The 23350-nt window shown below is 41.9% G+C and overlaps 1 protein-coding gene across 2 annotated transcripts in view; it reads right to left on the bottom strand.

Annotated features, from left to right (window-relative positions):
* Positions 1-3325: 3325 nt before the first annotated feature.
* AlaRS-m (alanine--tRNA ligase, mitochondrial) overlaps positions 3326-23350 on the bottom strand; it is an 83863-nt gene continuing 63838 nt past the window's right edge. For both annotated transcript variants that reach the window (XM_068349628.1, XM_068349627.1), the window contains exons 8-15: positions 22151-22366; positions 19155-19915; positions 18525-18637; positions 14716-14964; positions 12744-12892; positions 10847-10997; positions 10546-10731; positions 3326-3702 (exon numbers count right to left, since the gene is read on the bottom strand). In XM_068349628.1, coding sequence (XP_068205729.1) covers positions 3502-3702; positions 10546-10731; positions 10847-10997; positions 12744-12892; positions 14716-14964; positions 18525-18637; positions 19155-19915; positions 22151-22366 — 2026 coding nt within the window. In that variant the 3' untranslated portion in view covers positions 3326-3501. The remainder of the gene's footprint in view (positions 3703-10545; positions 10732-10846; positions 10998-12743; positions 12893-14715; positions 14965-18524; positions 18638-19154; positions 19916-22150; positions 22367-23350) is intronic.

Genomic DNA, 23350 nt, shown 5'->3' with positions numbered 1-23350 from the left:
GTCGAGGCTATTGTCAAACAACTTCGGAATAGATGCCTTCAGGTGATGGTGTACCTGGACGACTGGTTAGTCTGGGGTGCAACAAAGTCAGAATGTTTTCAAACAGCCTAAGAGGTTATAAACTTCCTACAACCTCTGGGCTTCCAAATCAAACTCGAGAAGTCCAGGCTATCTCCAGCTCGGAAATTCATGTGGCTAGGAGTTCACTGGAATCTACAATCACACACCCTCTCTCTACCACAAGGCAAGAGAAGGGAAATTGCAAACTAGGTCAGGTGCCTTCTTCATTCAAAAGTACTCACCAGACAGCAACAAGAAAGGGTTTTGGAGTCGTTACAGTTCGCTGCCGTGACGGAACCAATCCTGAAAGCAACACTCAAAGATGCCAACAGAGCCTGGAGAAGAAAGGCATCTAATGCTTGGAGAGATCTTCGCCACAAAACCCCGGCCTTACTGCGGAAGCAGCTCAAGCCATGGTCCACTGCCAAGAGTCTATCAAACGACATCCCTCTTCAGTACCATCCTCCTTCTGTGACTTTTCACACGGACACCTCGGAACAAGAAATTACAGGGTCAGTGGTTGATCGCATTACAGAAGTTTCACATCAATGTTCTGGAGGCTATGGCAGTGTTTCTGACTCTGAAGAGACTATGCTCAAAGATGAAATCACACGTTAAATTGGTCATTGACAACAACACAATAGTGCACTGTGTCAACAGACAGGGCTCCAGATCTCATCAGATCAACCATGTAATCCTAGCCATTCTCTCTTTAGCAAAAAGGAGGAAATGGCATCGTTCAGCAGATCACCTTGAAGGGGTTCGCAATTTGACAGCGGATGCCCTGTCGAGATCCAAGCCTCAGGAGACAGAATGGTCTCTGGACGTAAAATCATTCTATTTCATTCAAGAGCAAGTCCCGGAACAGCAAACTGATCTCCTTGCGACGAGCTTCAACAAAAAACTTCCCCAATATGTAGCATCAAACTTGGACCCGGAAGCGACAGGAATGGATGCGATGTCTCTGGATTGGAAACAGTGGTCTCACATCTACCTATTTTCTCCATTCAACCTCCTATTGAAAGTACTGAACAAACTGCAGACTTTCAAGGGAACAGCAGCTCTGGGGGCTCCCAAGTGGCCCAAGAGCAATTGGTATCCTCTTGTTCTGGAACTCAAACTCCTCCAGATCCCTCTACCCTCTCCAATGCTGTCCCAGGTTGTTCAACAGACAACTGTCTTCACTTCCTCTTGGATAACGAAAATCCTTCAGCTAATGATTTTCTCGCCCTCGTGGTTCAAAGAAAATTTGGAGTTGCGAGGGAAAAAATTGACTTCATAGAAGAGTACACGTCTAATAACACAAAACAACAATATTTGCCTTCTTGGAAAAAATGGGTTGCGTTCGTGAAAAGTCATCAGCCCTCTTCTATTTCTATGGACTTCTGCTTTTCTTTCTTTATTTCACTACACGATCAACGTCTAGCTTCTACAACTATTGCCTCATGTAAATCAGCGCTCACTAGACTGATCGCATATGCTTTTGATATTGAACATAATAGCGAGCTATTCAATAAGATCCCGAAGGCTTGTGCTAAACTGAAACCTAATGCTCCTCCCAAGGCCATTTCATGGTCGTTGAATAAAGTCTTGCACTTTGCCTCTTCGATAGATAACTCCTCTGCCTCTCTGAGGTATCTTACTCAAAAGTCTATCTTTTTGCTTGCTATGGCTTCGCTAGAGTCAGTGAGATTGTGGCCCTTTCAAGGAATGATGGCCACATTGAATTCTCAGATTCGGGAGAGGTAAACCTTTATCCAGATCCTGCATTCTTGGTGAAAAATGAACTTCCCACAAAACGGTGGAGGCCCTGGAAAATTGTTCCACTACAGGAGGACCCTTCTCTGTGCCCTACAGAGAGACTCAAAGACTACCTATTCAAGAGCCGGGCCTTTAAAGGCGGTCATCTTTTTAAAGGGGAGTAGACAGGATCTAACCTTTCTCTGAAACTGCTAAGGTCCAAACTCACCCACTAAATCAGAAAGGCTGACCCGGAAAGTATTTCCGCGGGTCATGACCCTAGAAAGGTTGCCTCTTCCTTAAATTTTTTTACAATCTATGTCCTTTGCAGGCTTATAGGCTTACAGAGGATGGAAATCTTCAAGTGTGTTCTTCAAACATTACCTACGTCAGTTGGAAGAGATTAAACACTTCGTGGTGGCTGCTGGTAGTGTGATTAAACCAGCTTCTTAAGTGTTGTATATGGACTCTTATAGGCTATATGGTTGGGACTTCTCAGTCTACATTGTGCAAGGGGACTCAAGTTCCTCTTTACTATGTACTATTTAATATTATAAAGAGTCAAAGGTGATATTTTTCCCTGTATGTCGTGAGTGTTACTATTTTATTACTCTGTTACATAATTTTGGGGTCATAAAACTCTGGTTTTCTGTATATATCTACTGCATATAATGTTACAATTGATTAATGTTACATTTATGCAATTTTTGGAAACAATAAAAACTTGCTGTTCATTTTTGCATTTACCTTTCATAGGACCTACTGTACTGTACTAAATAAAAGTAATGTACCTCCATTTTTAATCCTCCTTTTATAGACTTCGGTCTTTTCATCTTCTGGAGACAAAGATCTTCTCCACAGTGAGTGGGACTGTGACCTTGATTTCCTTTGCACCTACTTTTTACAAACATATCGCTTGCTCCATAGCTTTGTACCATAGTTACTAATGCTACAGGAATTGTGATTATGTCTATGATGTGTAAAAGGTTAAAATTCCTGGCCACAACTGAGAATAATAATTCTCTGGTACACTTCCATCAGGACGACATGGCTCGCGCCAAAAAAACAGATTTTGACATAGGAAAAATCTATTTTTGGGTGAGATAGCCATGTCGTTCTGATGGCCCACCCGTTACTTTCCATCCCCTCCTAATTCTCAGTGTGGGACCTCGCGTCATGCGATGGCTGCTCCTGGAATGGTTCAAAAGGAAACGTGTTAGTTGTAGCACATTGAGATCAGGAGTTGTAACAGCTGACTTGCCTATGTCCTTCCCTCTACCTTATACTTCGAGACAAGGTTAACACTATGCGGGGAAGGATAGCCATGGCTTGTTATTAACACGTCCCTGATTTATACACAATATCTCTTGGGATATTCGCCCCAGAGGTCATTACTCTGTTAATACCTCTAAGGTAAAACTTCTCTGGTATATCACTTGCAGAAATATCCCAAGTAGAAGCTGCTAATGAGAAACTTCCATCAGGACGACATGGCTATCTCACCCAAAAATAGATTTTTCCAATGTCAAAATCAGTTTTATATTTCACAAATTAATTTACATTATATACAATTTTAAGCTCAAGTATTTAACAATTCAACCAAATAAAAAATTATTTCACACCTGAAATACTTTGCAGATTGTTTCTAATATTCTTGTGAAGAACACAAATATCAAACAATCTTTGTTACACAAAAATAAATTATAAATACTTTTCAATATATATCCTAGATTCAGAAATTGCATCCTTCAGTTTTTCCATATCTACCGGATTCATGAGATCTCCCCGGAAGTTACAGACTAGTTGCGAGTCTTGACCACGAGGTGCTTTAACTATACCACCTAAAATGTTTTGAACACAAGTTAACCAATCAGCTGCAGATGCTCCATTGTTGACTTCCACCTGAAATTTAAGACAAATTAATCTACATAATGATATACTTAACCCTTTTACCCCCAGGCTATTTGGAAATTTCCAACCCTTAACCCCCAGGGGGTTATTTTTTTTCCCAGCACATTTTGCAGTATATTTTTTTTAAATTGCTCTAACAGCCTTAATTTTTGTCATAGAGAGGTCATGTTGGTCTCATTCACTTGGAAAATGCCTGAATTTTCTCAAAAAATTATCAAAAATATGAAAAAAAGATTTTTTATAGCATTTTTTGCAAGGACGTACCGGTACGTCCATGGGGGTAAAGGGATGGCTTTTGTGAAACGTACCAGTACGTCCTTTGGGGGTAAAAGGGTTAATTGCATACGCATTATCATAAATGCTGAGTGAATTGATATCAGAATATCAATAAAACACTAAATACTATAGGCCAGAAAATTTTTAGAAAGGAGGGCTAAGGATTTACACTGAAAAAAATTGATACTAGGTGTAATAGTAATATAATTCCACATTTACTATTTTTGTTAATAATATTTTCTCCGCACTTTGTCCTTGAATAACTTTTGACATTTTTGAAGTCAGAGCTTTGAAATAGTTAGCACAGTAGGACAGCGATGGAGGAATAAAAGATCAATCACTCAACCTATTTCTACTTTAGAAAAAAAAGATTTAAATATTTTGTCAATACAGTATACCAAGAATTGTATCCTACAGCACCTAAACCAGGTTTTCAAGTTTTTCATAATTTTTCTTTAATTACCCTGGATTGATTTTCATAAAGACTAAGCATCTGTTAAAACCATATTTATAATTGAAAAAGTTTTAGAGCAATTCTGAAATAACAATAAAATGAAATGCTTCTAAATATTTATTTTTTATATAACATACTGTATATAGTCTACAGGACATGCTGTCATCCAGCACTAGGTCAGTCTCTCTCACCACTGTCCCGTATAGTTTTAAGCAAAAGGAATGTACCTTAGTTTGGGCCGAAAGATTAGGAGTTCTTGTCCTAACCTCTTATATAAGGGTACATTAGTATACATACCGGTATAGTATTTGTAAACATCAGTTAGAAAACCTACGATTTGGAGCAGCATTACAGCTCACAAGCACTAACACAAAAGACCAAAAACAAATGAAATAAAGTGAAGATAAGGTTTTAGTACCTGGTGTATGTTATTACTAAAAAGAGAGGGGTAGCTAAGATAGATGAATCAGACAAGCATAAAGCAGCAAGGATAAAATACAGATTGAAATTTGGTGAGGATGGCATAATTGCTCGAAGCTCTTGATGAGCATCGAGATGTGTCTGGAGGAACCTAGGTCGATGCCCTTCAGGAGGAAGACCTGTCCTAGGGTGGCTCGGACTCCTTTAATGGCAGGAATAGACATCTTTACCTCGTCCCTGAGATAGACTAAGAAGTCAGCTATCTCCGGGATGGAGGCTTTCAACGGGTTGATGTTCTTTGCGAAGGTCACCCATTTAGCTTGGTACACCGCGGCTGACGACCGTCTCAGGTAACCCGACATCCTCGTTGCGGTCTTCGCTGAATACCCTTCCTTCCTCAGAAGACGCTCGATAACCTCCACGCGTGAAGACAGAGGGACCGAGGGTTTTCGTGGAACCTTTGAAAGTGTGGTTGCCGGAGAAGGTCTGACCTGTCCGGAAGGGGCCAAGGTGGAAGGAGCGCCAGTTCCTTTAGATCCGCGAACCACTCTCTCTCCGGCCACCAGGGCGCTACCAAAGTCATCCACAGGTTGTCCGCTCTCCTCACCCTGTTGAGGACTTGTCTGAGCATTCCGAAGGGAGGGAAGGTGTACAAGTCGAGGTTGTCCCAAGGATGCTGGAAGGCGTCCTCGAACGCCGCTCCTGGGTCTAGCACAGGAGAACAAAACACGGGTAGCTGTGCGTTCAGTCTGGTGGCGAAGAGGTCTATTACTGGCGAGCCCATTTCCGAATCAGAGTCTTGGCCAATTCTGGGTGCAGGGACCACTCAGACCCCACCACTTGACCTATTCTGCTGAGGCCGTCGGCCAGGACGTTCCTCTTCCCTGGAATGAACCTGGCCGAGATCTTGATCTGCTCCCTTTCGGCCCATTCTAGGAACTCCAATGTGAGGCCGCACAACTCCCTTGATTTTAGTCCTCCTTGTTTCTTTATGTAGGCCACCACCGTGGCGTTGTCGCACATCAGTGCCACGGTGTTTCCCCGGAGCTTCTGAACGAACTCTAGGCATGCCCTTTGCACTGCCATCATTTCCAGCACATTGATGTGCAGGTTCTTCTCCTCGGTTTCCCACCTTCCTCTCGCTGTGCTGTCGAGGAGATGAGCACCCCAACCCTCCTTTGATGCGTCCGTGAACAGGAGCATCTCCGGAGGATCGGCCACGAAGGGCATCCCCTTGAGGGTGTTCGAAGCGTCGTGCCACCACTCGAGGACCTCTTTCGTTTCCGGGGACATCGGGACCACCTTGTGTGGGGAGTCTCTCTGGTTTCAACCCTCCTTCAGATTCCACTGTACTCCCCTGAGTTTGAGTCTCCCCTGTGGGACTAGCTTCTCCAATGACATGAGGTGACCTATTAGTCTCTGCCAGTCCTAGGCTCTCCTGGGCTGACCCGACAGGAAGGGTCGTAGGATCCGACTCAGGTTGTCCAGTCTTTCCGCGAAAGGGAATGCTCCCGCCAACCGGGAGTCCAGGACCATCCCGAGGTAGGTCATCCTGGTAGAGGGTATCAATTGGGACTTCTTCAGGTTGATGGTGATACCCAGGACGTTGCAGAACTCTAGGAGCTTCGCGCCTTGCCCCCTCAGTGTTTCCTCTGAGGCTGAAAGCAACAACTAGTCGGCCAGATACCGAATCAGGCGGATGCCCTGTTCGTGCGCCCAGGCTGAGACTGTCGTGAAGATCCTCGTGAAGACCTGAGGGGCTGTGGACAGACCGAAGCAGAGGGTCTTGAACTGCAACGTTTGGGTACCCCATTTCACCCTTAGGTACTTCCTGCTGGAGGGGTGGACAGGGACCTGGAAGTATGCGTCTTTGAGGTCTATGGACATCATGAAGTCTCCTTCCTTCAAGGCCGCTAGGACCGACTTCGAAGTGTCCATCTTGAAGTCGGTCTTGCACATGAACCTGTTGAGGGCCGAGAGGTCTATGACCGGTCTCCAGCCCCCTGTCGCTTTCTCCACCAGGAAGAGTGTGCTGTAGAACCCTGGACCTGGGTCCTTGACTGGTTCCATTGCCCCTTTTGCCAGCATAGCAGAGACCTCTTCTTATAGGGCCGTCCTTCTCAAGGGGTCCTTCGGTGCCAACCATTCCGCCTGTTGATCTGGTATCAGAGGTGGGGGGTCCACCAGGAAGGGCAACCTGTACCCTTCTTTCAGGACTGTCACGGTCCACGGGTCCAATCTGTGGTCCCGCCATGCTTGCAAAAAATGTTTGATGCATCCCCCCACCTGAGGCTTCGGCAGGAGTAGGGGACCTCTCTCCCTATCTCCTTCGAGAGGCGCGGCCCGATTGACCTCTTCTGGCTGCTGAATAGGAGGGCCTAAATGCTGACTGCGCACCCGACGTTCCCCTATGGAAGGACTGCGAGGGTTGCTGCCAGGATGCAGAAGGGGCGTCCCTCCTGGGCTGGTTAGGTGAGGCGCGAGGAGGGGGAGGGACGTCAGACGCAGCTCTTCTATGGGTAGGTCTTCTTGCCGGAGGCGCCTGGGTTCCGCCACACCCTTCAGTTTCCTCACCCTCTCCACCGTCTCTTCCACTTCCTTGAGGTGGAAAACCGACTCGTCCCACAGTGGAAGGCTCCTCAGGGACCTCACTTCCCTGTCGGGGAGCCTCCTTACAAGCCTGCTGAGCACTGTGTCTCTCTTCCTCAGAATCCAGTTGGCGGTTTGCGTTATCGACTGATGGGAAAGGAACTTCAGGGCCTTACCTCCCGAGCTAATCACCTCCTTCAGCAAGGCCTGATTTTCCGGAATTGCGAGGTCATGTGCGGACTGGAATCCTACCAGCGTGGAGGCCCACCAATCCAGCCGCAATGATACGTGGATCAAGTCCCTAGACAGCTCCTCCATCTTGGCAGTCTCCGCGGGGGAGAAACAAACCGGTGCCGTGGTAGCTCTCTCCTCCGCTGCACCCTGTCCCAAGATGGCGACTGCTGGTTCTACTGCGCAGGCCCCCGCGCGGTGTCCTTCAGGGAGGTAGAACCAGGACTGCGTCTTCAGGGCCTGGAGAAGTCTAGACGCGCTCTGGTTCTTGGGGGCTTCAGCATGGTTGGCCACGACCTTGCTAACGTGCACCAATCCCAGCTTCACATCCCTTGCCAAAGGGAGGGCTAGCGAGGGCCTCTGATGCACAGGCGCATCCACCAATCTGTTGAGGCTCGAGAGCCAGACCTCGTTAGTAGAGGGCTCAGGTTCGTCCAGCCTATGGTGCCGCCGGATGAGGCCTATCACACTCCTGTATGCGGAAACCTCCGCTGGCAAACCTTCTTCTCCGTCTTCTACCTTCTACGATGGGGGCCTCAGCTCTCGTGACGAAGGACCTCCGATGGGGGGAGCCGCACGGGGAGGAGGCATCCTCCTGGAGTGGTCCAGTTATTTCGCTTCAGGTAGTAGGACGGGCATCGCCGCTGGAACGGAGGACTCCGTCCTGGTCCTATCTCTTCTTCCGATGGACCATGGGTCTGCGGGCTTGCCCGTCGATGAAAGGTGTTTCTCCCGTTCTGGACGACTCATCGACAATTTAGAGGCTGGGACACGGCTGCCAGACCGAAGGGGCGACTCTCCCCGCTGGGCGGGTGGAGTTTGAACCTTCGCGGACTTATGCCTGTCCCTTGGTGCCTGATGAGACAAGTCCCCCCGCCGGTCATACCTCCTTTCGTCGACAAAGCCTACTGGTGAGCGGGGCCTGGGACGCCATCCCGAGGTGCCCGCGACTGCTGCAACCCCCAGGAGTTGGCTGCGGGGAATAGAGACTCATACCCATTCCTCTTCTGGCGAAAGACTTCTGAACTTCCTCCTGGGGGACCTGGAACGTCTCCTCCCGTGGCGAGAGCGTGAATAGGAGCGCGATCAAGATCTTCTCCTGCGGGACCTATCTCGTCGTCTCCTATGGTCCCTCAGGGCTCCGTCTTCCGACGAGTAAGAGTAGGCCTCTACCGAGGAGCCCGAAGACCTGTAGGACCTCGTTGGAGGGGCTGAGATTTGCCGCGTTGCTAGTGGATCTGCATGGGGTTCGGCCGGCGAAGAAGGCTCCATGAAGTCCGCCGGGAACGTAGTTGAAGGCGTTGGAGGGGAGCGGGGGAGTGGGGGAGCTCCTCGCTGAGGAACCAGCAGGTCTCAAAGTCCTCTTCTGTCCTCGGGCGATCTGAAGGGCGTCTTCGGAGGCGCCCAACCGAGGGCGTCTTTGGAAGCGCCCACCCGAGGGTGTCTGATGGCGGCGAGTCGTCCTTCTCGGCGGCACCCTCGGCTGCTGACGCACCTGAAAAACCTGCCCACAAGACGGGAGAAGAGACTGTTACCGTTTTTCCCCACATCGGATCTTCCGAAGAGACGGGACCTGCTTTCACCAGGGCTCCGTCCTCCGGATACTCACCTGCCCTCCCCTCAGGCCCCCCACTTGCCTGAACTGAAGACATAATCCCACTGTCCGGTAAATAAGACTCCTGGGGAAGGGCCACAGGCCGCTTCCCCGCAACAGACTTACCTCGACCCCTACTCTGGGTAGGGGAAGACGGCAGAGAGACTCTGTTCGACGGGACGCCGGGCGAAGCGAGGGGCGAAGAGACGCTGGACTTCCTAGGGGACCGACGAGAAGCCTTCTTCTTCTTAGTGCCGTATCGCACCCACTGCACTTCATTCCAGGACTTGCACTCCGGACACGTGGCTGTAGGGGAACACACACTGCCCCTACACGACAAACACAAGGAGTGCGGATCAACTTCGAGCTTAGAGAGGAAAGCGCCACATGATTTTCCGGCCACAGGCCCAGGGCAACGACGGGGATGCTCCATAACACACTAGTAATACACCACGAGACTCAGGAACACAGAGGGAAAGGATAGGGAAACACACAAAGGGACCACGTGAGACATAAAGGGATCGGGGACACAAAGGGTCGCAATGGGTTAAGAGAGAGCGTCGGGGTGTTAACGCCGACGCGACCAGAAACTTAATGGAGAGCGAGACCTGAGCAAGCATGCTCTTTGACCCCGGGTCGCCTCTGGGTGCGTATCACTCCGCCATTGCCCCACATAGAAAACGGGAGTAGGGTAAACTACACAAAATTCTGGTCAGATGGGAGGAGATCCCAGATACTCCTAAGAAAGTAGTTCGAGGTAAGTACTTCGTGTTGGAACAAGAATGATTTCACCAAGTTTAATCAACATCCATAGTTTGGTTTTCATATAATCCCTTGAAAAATTTCTTCCCAAAAAATAATCACCTGGGTAGTCAGCCAATGAATTTTTATTCAATTTTTCCTTAATTTCAAGTACCGTAATCTTGCAGAAAAATGACAAGACGGTGAGAAAAAAACATAAAATATATTTCTTAAATCTAGTATTTTATGCAAGCACACATCAAAAAGGGATCAAACAACTCTAAATGCATTTACTTTCTTACACTGTTATTCTTCAAAATGTATTGTTCTTAAATAATCAGAAGTACTTATTCATCTCTAGAATGATAAAGATTTGAATGTACGTATGACATGCAGTAGTAATACTGCAGAATATTTCTTTTGAAAACTTTTTCTTTAATTTGTCCAGTTAATTATTAATAGATAATTATTTGCTTCCTTCTTGTACGTGTTATTCAAAAGGGTATAATTCATATTGACAGAACTTTACCTGCGTTAACGTTGCTCTTGCGACGACAGTTCCTTCAGCTTTAGCCAAAACAAGAAGAGGTCTTTGTTTACAAAATTTTGATGCTTTAATTAGCATAGCTTTGCTTGTACCAAAATCTGTTTCCAATAGGTGAATAACAGGCCCATGAGGTTGCTCTCTTAAAATTTCTTCCATTTCTACAGCCATCTGGAAATTAGAACACAATGTCATCTACAAATCAGAAAAATACTTCTAATTGCATCAAATTTGGTGACATAAATGATAACTTCACTTCATCAAGAATAAAAAGTAAATTTGTTACCTGTTTATTTGCATCTCCCCTTAAAGCATTTCTCATGAGCCTAGCAAGATCATCTAGAGTGCTGTTCATTTTTGATCTCACTAAGTATGGCAGTGGCTGTGATTCAAAGGTATTACGCCAAGCCAGCAAGTCCTTAGCAGTATTTGCTATTCTGAAATATAGTATACATAATGCTGTATGAAGCAGTATTTGATACAGTTAATAACTTATTACTACTTATGAGATTCTATTTCTAATAAATGGTTGTAAAATTAGGAGAATGAAAAACTAAAGATGTGTATAAAACAAACTTCCTACAGAATTTAAAGGATATACCCCACCAACACTGGAATATAATTACTGAATGTGCAATGTTAAATATGTAATATTCTATCCTAAAATGTTTACCATTTTCTCAATGAAATTCAGTAAAATTTACAAACATTATAAATGGCAAGAAATTATAAACACAGTACATCCAAACGACATTGTTACTCACTTTAAACATTTATGAAGAAATATACGCTTATATGCATGATACTGATTACTTTTAAAACTACAATGTAAACATTAAATCCTCAACAAATAGTATCAATCAAATAATATACAGTACTATATATGACCTGTATTACTGGTTTACAAAGAAAACACACACACACACACACACACTCTCACTCTCACTCTCACTCTCACTCTCAATCTCTCTCTCTCTCTCTCTCTCTCTCTCTCTCTCTCTCTCTCTCTCTCTCTCTCTCTCTCTCTCTCTCTTTTTTTTTTTGGAAAAAGCCGAACTGATGAATGAGTCCAAAAGGGATTGTGTTGTAAACACCTTTCTTGATACTGTCCATGCAAAGGAAGAGTTGCTGACACTCAGTTCTAGGGTGAAGGGTCGTCTTCAGATACCACTGCAGAGCCCTCATGGGGCAAAAGGCCTCTTCTCTCCGTGCCATTCCATGCTTCATGTAGAGATGGGATGGAGCTAAAATCTGGGGTCATGCCCTGCCAGAAAGTTTTGCCATATGTCCTAGCACTAGACTAAGGCAGTCCTACACCTCTTAGGGTGGAGACTAAGGTAGAGAGGCCATGTCACTCACCAAGATCACTGAGAGTGAGGACACAGTGACATACCCTTTACCAATGGTATCATCAAGGAGACACTAGCACTGGGGAGCCTATCTGAAAGAACTAAGGTAGCCAAAACCTTCCTTAGGTCATACTCGTAGTCAGCGGTAGCACAAATGGAGAAGAGCCTCCCATCTTCGACAGGGTGTGGCAAACAACAGGAGGAATCCCATATGCCATCAGCACCTGAAAGTCCACCAACTTAGGTCCGATGGCTCCTCGTTCCTGCCACACACTCCCCGGCGTATGAGCTATGGGAGCAAGCGCAGGAACAGCGATAGCAGATGCACCCAATGTACCAAAGGCAGAAACAAAAGTCTCTTCTTCCCCCTCAAAGCATATGCCTGCTATAGCAAGGAGGCCACAACCTACACTCGACACCTAGAGATGACTGCAAACACTCATGCCCATAGCACAAGGAGTGTGTGGATCTACAACCGATTTAACAACAAAAATGGATGTAAACTCTATCTTTCCACAATTGAGTGTCTTTCCTCACAATCAACAGCCAGCATTTACTTCCTGAAAGAAAAAGAAAATGGAAAGTTTGCTAAAGGGTGAATCAGTATGTCCATACTTGATGCAGCTGAAGACAGAAGTGGGGTGGGGCTCATTGCCCGAGCTCCCACCTGCAACTTAATCGCTAGTTGAACAATTCAACGGCTATCCATTTTCACGCTGAAAACATATTCCCTACTTAAAGGACAATGATTTGTATTTTTATAGGAACAAAAGGAATTCGGCCATTTATAACTTGGTGATAAACATTTTATTCATGATAATTATAAAATCATACCTTTTTGGATTGTTTCCTGTAATTTCTGACTGAACTTTTAGCTCCCATTTTTCAAGCTGAGATACTGCTACCTCTGCATTTGCTTCAGCAACTGCTGCATTTTCACCACACACAGCACGGATAGTGCGTAGGCCCACACCACTTGCTTTCTGTATGAAAAAATAATAGTTTTTAGGGGATAATCTGCTGTGAGGTCTCCAAGGAATTTCCTGTGAAAAACTAACACAGGGAATCCAACTAGCATAAGTACCAAAGAAATATTGTCTTCCTGTTCAAGGGCAAGTGTATCAACATACAAAACAAGGACTCTGTATATAAGTGACCATTGAGTTCCGGGCTCTTAAACTTGAACACACCACCTCCAATGCTGAAAACCACCTACTATAAGGTGACATCATTTCTATATCATCATCACATAGAGTAACAAAATGCATGCTACAGCTGGGGACCAGTCTACCTGTGCATCATCTTGCACCCAACTGCCATCTACAATTCCGTCATCGAATAGTCAACATCTCTGTGACGTGAGGAATCTTGGAATAGAAATATCTGGACATAGAATACATCTAGTGGCACTAAATTGGTTTAAAACTTGTATATGGAACATAAATAGCCAAGTATGATAGGGATGAAGGCAACTAAAATAGATTACAAATCTTTGGCTGAGCTGAGCTGGTAATGTAAGAAAATATGTACCTCAATTCATCCAATCATTCAATTCAAAGATGATAGATTAATCATAAAAATGAAAAGTTAACTAGGATATAAGTTTGAGGTAATGAATAGAAGCTTTTCAAGAGTCATGGTTAGCAACAAATTAAATGATGGGGTGAAGGAGTGTTAGATGAAGTGGAAAGGTAGAATGAAAAAAAAAATAAATGTAACCATCACATAGAAGGAAGACATATTAGGGGTCTGGTTTTCATATAAGTTACGAAATCCAGATAATAAGAAAGGCCTGATGTACAGTGCATATAATAGCCAACAACTCTGATAGAGTGCAGGTAATTCATTTAACAGTAGTTAGTATAATTAGTACCCAGTTAGTAGTTCATTGTGTAGTACACATTTTGGCATTCATTCGCCCACTAAAAAGCTTGATAAATTTCAATATATGTCCATCTCTGCCTTCACACAAATCAAAGAAAATCAGAATGAAAAATATTTTCCCTGATATATGCAATAAGATTGTAACAACTGCATAGAAAACAGATTTCCAGTGCTAAAATTGTGAACAAATTTCATGGCAAGTGTGTTTGAGATCATATGCATTCAAAAAAGGAAAATAAAAATATAAATTGGGAAAATTTTGACATTACTGCTCTCTTAATCATACAAATTATAGAGGTTTCACTGAAAAAAATATGTTAAGTGAATTGAAAAAATACTACTGTATTTTTATGAGTGGAAACTACCTCACTGCTGAGTTACAACTGATAAGTACGAGTTTTTGAGATTGTATTTTGTCGATAGGTTACTTGTGAAAATATTCTATTATAGCATTCCTGTAACTGAACTTATATTATCTTAGTACCTTTAGCTTGACAAATATTCTTAACATTTTGTGGTTTACAGGCTTGGGAACTAACCATTTGTAGATGAATATGGTTAACCCTTTTACCCCCAAAGGACGTACTGGTACGTTTCACAAAACCCATCTCTTTACCCCCATGGACGTACCGGTACGTCCTTGCAAAAAAATGCTATAAAAAATTTATTTTTCATATTTTTGATAATTTTTTGAAAAAATTCAGGCATTTTCCAAGAGAATGAGACCAACCTGACCTCTCTATGACAAAAATTAAGGCTGTTAGAGCAATTTGAAAATAATATACTGCAAAATGTGCTGGGAATGAAATAACCCCCTGGGGGTTAAGGGTTGGAAATTTCCAAAGAGCCTGGGGGTAAAAGGGTTAAGTATACTAATTCCATATCTCTTCACAAATCACTATATTTGAAGTATAATACTTACAACATCAGTAATGCAGAAATTGCCAATGTCCCCTGTATTTAATAAGTGGGTGCCACAGCAAGGCTCCTTGGATAATACATGAGACATTTCTCTTCCGCCTAAGTTGAAGTTTGTATTCAAGTCTGTGGTTATTACATGTACTTCATCTGGGTATACTTCACCTGGAAGGAATGTTACCCCTTGCTCTTGCAACAACTCATTTAAAGGTAAACTCTTTCTGATCACAGGACACTTTTCACTGACCCACATCTGAAATAGGTTTAAAAAGCTTAATACACAGAATTTCAGTAATAAAAATTTGTTATTATATTCACCCTATGTTCATATTGCTTCTCTCTGGGAGCTCGGTTTTATCAACATTTATCGCTAAACCTAAAACAAAACCAAAATCCTGTTTTCTTTTCTTTCAATATTTATGCCTCTAGTAAAGTAATGAGACAAACTAGCAATGGCAACACAGTAACCAATGGCTTGGTTTGCACATTCTAAACTAACCTTAGTCTAAACTATTGTTAAAAGGCTGGCTGTTGTAATGGTCGTTTACTATAATTGTTGGCTTGTTGAATTTTTTGCTTTCTAAAATACAATTATTTGCTTCACCTTATCTGAAAAACTTTGCTTATACCCTTGCCTCCGCTTAGATCTCAATGGCTCTAATTTTGTCAGAGGATGAACCCTTCCAGACTTCGCTAACATGCAGTAGGGATAGGAAAGCCATATATGAAAGTAGAGGGTTGATTATAAAAAGGTGTGTGGAAAATATTCAAGTAAGGAGAATTTAATTTTCTAGGGGAACTTACCCATAACAAATATCTAGAGTCCTAACCTGGGGAAATAGAGGTCCATCACTCCGACGCCATTAGAGAGAACATCTAGAGTGATGTGGTTTATAAACCACATAAACGATTTTAAGTCCAGATAATTCGTGACAGATATATACTGGGTTTGTCAGTACCAGTACTACCGTAAGTGTTCAGGCGCTACACTAAGCTCAGAATAGTACACAAAATTATTTGGAAAAAATAACTAAATGCAACGACAATACCACAAGAGCATGAAATAAAGCAGCAGCATAGGGGTTTTAAATTTATTCTAAAATCTGCCAGCTGGTCTAAATTTAGAAAGGATCGTTCACTTTAAAGGTTTTAAAGGTCGCTCATGAATGGCAGAGGCAAGGGACAGTGACATTGCCCTAGCAAGCAGGACAATGCCCTAGAGACTGACCATATAGTATATGATCAGCGCCCAAGCCTCCTCTCCACCCAAGCTAGGACCAGGCATTGGCTGCTGATGACTCAGCAGATAGACCTATAGGCTCCCCCAAACCCCCCAACCTTAGCTCACAAGGATAGTAAGGTTGCAGACAGTAATGGCACAAACGAGTTTGAGTGGGACTCGATCCCCCGACTGGCGATCACCAGGCAGAGACGTTACCAATCAGGCCACAGCAACCCCTTAAATAACTACAAGAGTAGATCACCTTAGTGTATGTTTCAACCAATTATCCTTGACTCAGTTTCTTTAACTCAAATCTTTTGCATAATATACTGTAGTTAGACCATGTAATAACCTTGATTACCTCTGAGAGAGGCATCAAAATTATTAAATATATGACCTTATTAATTTACCTGATAATTAATTTAAATGCAGTAAAAAGGTAAATGGACATAAAAGGGTTAAATAAAAAATCAGATATTTCCTTCAACTATCTCACACCATTCTTACTTTACACTTATCTTCATATTCTTTGAGAGAGGCCTGGAGCGAAGGGAATTCTTTGTACCGGCGATCTGAGAATCTCTCTCATCCAAAGCACCCCAGATGCACAAGAATCGACCATGGTAGCTTAGGGTGGGTCTCGACCTTTGAGGGGACACCGAATATGGATCATAATTGCCAAAAAACAATTCCCTTGAACAATCTATTAAGTAGTTATTAACTTGAAAATTTACCGAAGTGAACATAACCCAAAATGGCTGCCGATACCTCGGCAGGACAATCGCTTCCAAAACTAAAGACCACCATAGTGGAAACAGAACAAAAGGCCGGTACTGCAATAAGCTGCCAAAACAAACTATGGTACTTAACATTGGTAAGGGTGAAGTAGCAACGTCAGTTATGTTGAAATAACGAGAAACTCTTCGAAAAACACTGTGCAAAACCAATCTCAACTTGCTCGTAAGTCCAAATTCAGAAGGATGACCTGGTGAGCGCTAGTGGTAGGTGTCGGTAGGGTAACCCAACTGTATTCTCTAGGGCCTGTCACGGCCCTCCCCCTTTGATGAAGGGATTATCTAAATGGAAGACAGCCTGTGAATAGTGTTTTACAAACGCCCTTGTTAGATATACGACACCAACAAGGTGCTCGTGCGAGGGTTGTAACCTCTGCATTCCATGCTTTTATCTTTCTCTAGTATATTTGGAAGATTTATATTAGGAAAGAAGGACTTTCACCGGGCGTCACAGGTCTCTCCCCAGAAATAGATTTTTCCTTCGTCAAAATCCCTTAAGTAGTTATTACAAATCCAGAAGAATACATCTTTAGAAATGCTAAAAAACCTAAATGTGAACAATCTGAAGTTAGAGGCATTAGATAACCTGAAGGCAACACAGACACAAAATGACAATGACTCTATGGCTTACCGAGGCCATCAGTTATTATCATTAACCACTAGACTGTCTCATTACTTTACTAAAGGAATACTGTAAGTCTATTGAAAGGAAAGAAAGGGGAATTTTTTTTAGGGGTAAACGTCGATAAACTGAAATCCCAGAGAGAAGCAATATGGATCATAATTGCCAAAAAACAATTCCCTTGAACAATCTACTAAGTAGTTATTAACTTGAAAATTTACCGAAGTGAACATAACCCAAAATGGCTGCCGATACCTCGGCAGGACAATCGCTTCCAAAACTAAAGACCACCATAGTGGAAACAGAACAAAAGGCCGGTACTGCAATAAGCTGCCAAAACAAACTATGGTACTTAACATTGGTAAGGGTGAAGTAGCAACGTCAGTTATGTTGAAATAACGAGAAACTCTTCGAAAAACACTGTGCAAAACCAATCTCAACTTGCTCGCAAGTCCAAATTCAGAAGGATGACCTGGTGAGCGCTAGTGGTAGGTGTCGGTAGGGTAACCCAACTGTATTCTCTAGGGCCTGTCACGGCCCTCCCCCTTTGATGAAGGGATTATCTAAATGGAAGACAGCCTGTGAATAGTGTTTTACAAACGCCCTTGTTAGATATACGACACCAACAAGGTGCTCGCGCGAGGGTTGTAACCTCTGCATTCCATGCTTTTATCTTTCTCTAGTATATTTGGAAGATTTATATTAGGAAAGAAGGACTTTCACCGGGCGTCACAGGTCTCTCCCCAGAAATAGATTTTTCCTTCGTCAAAATCCCTTAAGTAGTTATTACAAATCCAGAAGAATACATCTTTAGAAATGCTAAAAAACCTAAATGTGAACAATCTGAAGTTAGAGGCATTAGATAACCTGAAGGCAACACAGACACAAAATGACAATGACTCTATGGCTTACCGAGGCCATCAGTTATTATCATTAACCACTAGACTGTCTCATTACTTTACTAAAGGAATACTGTAAGTCTATTGAAAGGAAAGAAAGGGGAATTTTTTTTAGGGGTAAACGTCGATAAACTGAAATCCCAGAGAGAAGCAATATGAACACCAGGGGAGGTTCGTAGAAATAATACGATACAATATACAGTATTATTCTAATATTTTTTGTCTATATATCATATAAAATATTTTCAACACAAGATATGTACTTCAATTTCTTACCTTAACAATATTCTCAGCCTCATAAATGTTTTTGTAATTCATGACATGATACATCCGGACTCCTAAGCTTAAATGGTCATGGGTAACATGCGATGATCTTTGGCTAGACACTCCTAAAAAGTACACCAAGTAAATACATCTTTAAACATGCAATATTTTAAGACAAACCTAGAGCCCCACACATTGCTAATCATGGGTGCTTCCAAAGAATATAAGGCATTATTTTCATTACTACTTTCACATAAAAAAGAAAAAAAACAGCAAAAATAAAGAAATTAACCCTTTTACCCCCAGGCTATTTGGAAATTTCCAACCCTTAACCCCCAGGGGGTTATTTTTTTCCCAGCACATTTTGCAGTATATTTTTTTTAAATTGCTCTAAAAGCCTTAATTTTTGTCATAGAGATGTCAGATTGGTCTCATTCTCTTGGAAAATGCCTGAATTTTCTCAAAAAAATTATCAAACATATGAAAAAAAAAATTTTATAGCATTTATTGCAAGGACGTACCGGTACGTCCATGGGGGTAAAGGGATGGCTTTTGTGAAACGTACCAGTACGTCCTTTGGGGGTAAAAGGGTTAAGCTATATGCTTTTTAACTTGAGAGGACTATTTCTAGTAAAAACTTACCAATTACTGCTCTGATAGCACTGTTAAGGAGGTGTGTTGCTGTGTGGTGACGCATGCATCCAAGTCTGAATTCTGCGTTAACTGAAGCCATTAGTTTCTTCCCTATAAATAATTCGCCATATTCTAGGGTGCCCCAATGAACAATAATGTGACCCACTTTTTCAACATATTTGACATTTATTAGAAGATCCCCAGACACTAGTTCTCCAATATCCCCTTCTTGACCTCCTGCCTCATGATAAAAGTTTGTAGAATTCAAAACAACTCCAATAATTTTCTTGTTAGGGACTGAATGAACCAGTTTTCCTTCATTTATGAGTGATATTACTGTTGTTTCCAGTGGAATAAAGGAGTAGCTCCCATTTACACTTTCATATGAGTACTTAGCACTGTCATCTGTAGAGGGTAGATTTTGAAAAGTTGATTCACTTAGCAGGGAGGCACTACTGTATAGTTTACTGGTTTCCCACTTTTGCTGTTCAGAAACTTTTTTTTGTGTCTTGGCATTTTCAAATGAGAACTGAATACTTTCTAAATCAATACAAAGGTTATACAAGCTTGCTAGCTCACCAACAGCATCTATATCTACACCATAAGCTTCCATAAGTTTCAAAGCTACATCATCTGGAAATATTGAATCTTTATCTTTCCACTCCTTAATTTGAGGAATTACTTCCTGTAAACCACTCAAAAGTCCAGGACTAATAACATCTGAGAAAACTTTTAGTTGAGGATTCTCTAAAAGCATACTACTCCATTCCCTGGAAAAAGAGAAAAGATTACAGTTTTATTACTCCTTATACTCAACCCTTAAATATGTTAGTATCAAACAGATCACTGCCTCTTAAATATTCATATACTGTACAGAACTTGAGGTTCCAGTGATGACCTTGTTATCATTCTTTCAAAAAAATGAGTATTAGGCAGTGGAACCCCCATTTTCTGAATTGATGGATTAGAGTCCCCTAACCCACTCCCTTACTAACTTGCAAGTGTAACAATGCATTTATTTTAATTTTAGAGGTATCTTTAAAAGTATCATGTGCATCAGAGAAGGCTTCAACAACAGAGATGGGGCTTAGAATAAAATTTCTTTAAAAATAAAATCCTGTATATCTGAAATTAGGTATTATTGGGGTAGCATTTATATGAACAGGTTATTCTAACCTTGATAGCCTACAAATGTGAAAGTTAAGGTAGCTTAGGTTTTGGTGAACATAGTGAGACTGAAGGAATTTCAAATATCACAGAAGAACTCTTGAAAAGACGACAACCAGACTCAAGACATTCTGGGAATCTCTCTTGTTGAAACCAGATTTGGGCCTCCATAATCGTCAAAGGAATGGCTGACTTTAGATTGCCCCAGAGTACCAACTATGCTTTAATTTATCATAATGCAGGACCTGGAAATTTGGCGCAATAATCTAATGCCCTTTTAATGAGAAAACTTGCAGAAAAATACTCCAAAAGTGTACCACAAAATCACACAACTCAAAACTGAAAGACCTTCCCCACCATAAAAACTAGTCGAATTTACATTTGACTGATAAATGGGGATCAAAAAGTATGTTTCCCTCATGGTCACAGATGCTAAGAACTCCCTATCACAGATGGAGCAACAAACTAAACTGACTCCACTATTTCTATCCAAAAGAACGTACATATGACAAAGTTACTGGCTCAATGGGCTGAGATCAATGATGAGTATCTAGCCTCTTGAGGCTTTGAAGACTACAAAAGATAACTGAAAAAGTCTCATATATTGCCTTTTCCTTCTTCTTAAGTCATTTTTATTTTTTACCACTGATTACACATTACCTAGTTCAAGGATCCTTTCTGAATTCCTTACATAGTTTCCCAAATAGTAATGAGCTTTATACAAAAACAAAAAGTGATTGTGCTTTTCCTACTTCTATGTGGGGTCGATGTTTTTGGTCAGCTTTTTCCATCTACCTCTGTCCCACACCTCATCACCGGTTAATCCCTTTGATCGAAGGTCATCCTTGATACAGTCCAGCCACCTTCGCTTTGGTCTCCCTTTCCTTCTCATTCCCTGTACCTCCATTTCCATCACTCTCCTCCCAATATACTGTTCATCTCTTATGACATGACTTTACCACCTCAGTCTACTTTCTTGGATCTTATCTGATAGTTTTCTAACTCCTGTGGTACCCATAATTACTTCATTCCGTATCTTATCTCTTCTTGTCACCCCACACATCCATCTCAACATTCTCATCTCTGACCATTTTTCAACCATATTATCTAAATTAACTCTTCATCCAAGATGTTGAAACCCCAACATGGATGAAAGAGTTGATTTAGATAATATGGTTGATAAATGGTCAATTACCAAGGCAAAAAAAAGTTCTGAAACTTGTCAAAGAATGTTTTGTACCTTATAGCAGCACAATCATAGACAACAAAATTATTTTCATGAATTAAACAAACTTGAAGGAATAGTTATTAAAAAATAATAACAAAATGCAATTCAATCTAATGATGCAACTAAATGAAGCAAGTAAGGTGGTAGAAAGCAAACAAGAAGCAACAACTCATCAACCAAATTAAAAGTCCCTTGAACATGTAATATGCAACTAAGGCTGTATGCACAATGTGAGTTCTAGTTTTCTAAACAGTAATTAATCATGTAGACAAGGAAGTTGTTTTTAACTGTGGTTTAATTTAATTTATCAAGAGATTTAAACTAAGTTTAGCTCTGGCTATAACACAATAGTTTGTAATTGTGTGAAAATATTTCCATGAAAGTAATTACATAGGTGCAATCAAATACTGTATAAGTATATTACATTAAATAAAAAAGCTTTCATAGTTGCAATCAAATACAGGTACATAAAAAAATATAATTTTATCTCTGACACACTGTACTTCTTAATCTTACAAAATTGTTAGGCACAGTATTGTATTATATACCTGACATGTCAATTCTTTCTAAGTTGACGATGAACAAGCAAAATGAAGATTATATCACTTACTTTGATATCTTATCCATTGTTTCCTGGAAATGTTCCTCTTCTTGCTGAAAAATTACTTGAACTCTTTCTAGTTGACTCCAAAGCTCAGGATATGTATCTCCTAAGGTTTCTGCTACGATATTCGTCAAATTGACTAGATTATTGTGATGAGGAACAAAACCAAATGTGTCTCTACCAATGCAGATAGCCCGCCTCATAACACGGCGAAGCTTGTAGCTGGAAAATGATTCTGAACTTGAGTATCTTGCTTTTAAATATATGGTGCAACATAGATGATTTCCTCATTGCATATCTAATAAATTTCAAGTGTAGTAATTCATATTTTTCCTTGCTATACAAACCTGAGGCCTTAAAGATAAGGGTCTTCAGCATAGCTGGAATAGCCTTTGAATTCGCTAATGAAGTAGGCAACGGCAAGAGGTGTATGCAAATGAGTAGTCCTACCCACCCGCCTGTTGAGTTGATAAGATTGACTTAAAAGGACTCAGAGTTGTACAGCTAGGAAAAATACAAATCATTTCTAAAACAAATTATTTGTTCTTACACATATACAAAACTTTTGTCCTTTAAAATAGAGATATTCACTAATTGGTGGGTCAAAAGTCCCACTAGAACTGAACTAGCTGGTTCTTTTTCTTCCCTGGTAGTGTGAGTCAACCTGGTCCCATAAGGGAGGAAAGTAAATGACTCCAGCAATCCCTTATCTGTCTATCATTGAGATGAATCGGCTGATAGGGCATGGCCTATACAAGATTTGTACGTGGTCAAAGGAGGAATCCCTTCGCTTAAAGTGGAGAGCAGCCCCAAATTTTATACTTGGTGTATGATGACCAATGAGTTGGCATATATATGCCATCCTCTCCCTAATCAAGGAAGGATAGAGGAGAAACTTTTTTAGAATCTAAAGAATGGAGCTAAGAAGTGCAATTTACCAGCATCAAGTCAGATCCTTTTGCCTACACACACACTGAATAGTCTGACCTATTCTTTACATATTTTCCTCTTTCCTCATACACCTGACAACACTGAGATTACCAAACAATTCTTCCTCGCGCAAGGGGTTAACTACTGCAAAGTAATTGTTCCGTTACTACTTTCCTCTTGGTAAGGGTAGAAGAGGCTCTTTAGCTATGGTAAGCAGCTCTTCTAGGAGGACACTCAAAAATCAAACCATTGTTCTCTGGTCTTGGATAGTGCCAT

This window comes from Palaemon carinicauda, chromosome 26, assembly GCF_036898095.1.
Source record: "Palaemon carinicauda isolate YSFRI2023 chromosome 26, ASM3689809v2, whole genome shotgun sequence".
Lineage (NCBI taxonomy): Eukaryota > Metazoa > Arthropoda > Malacostraca > Decapoda > Palaemonidae > Palaemon > Palaemon carinicauda.
Note: the sequence above shows the minus strand (reverse complement) of the source record. Positions and strands in the feature narration are given on the sequence as shown.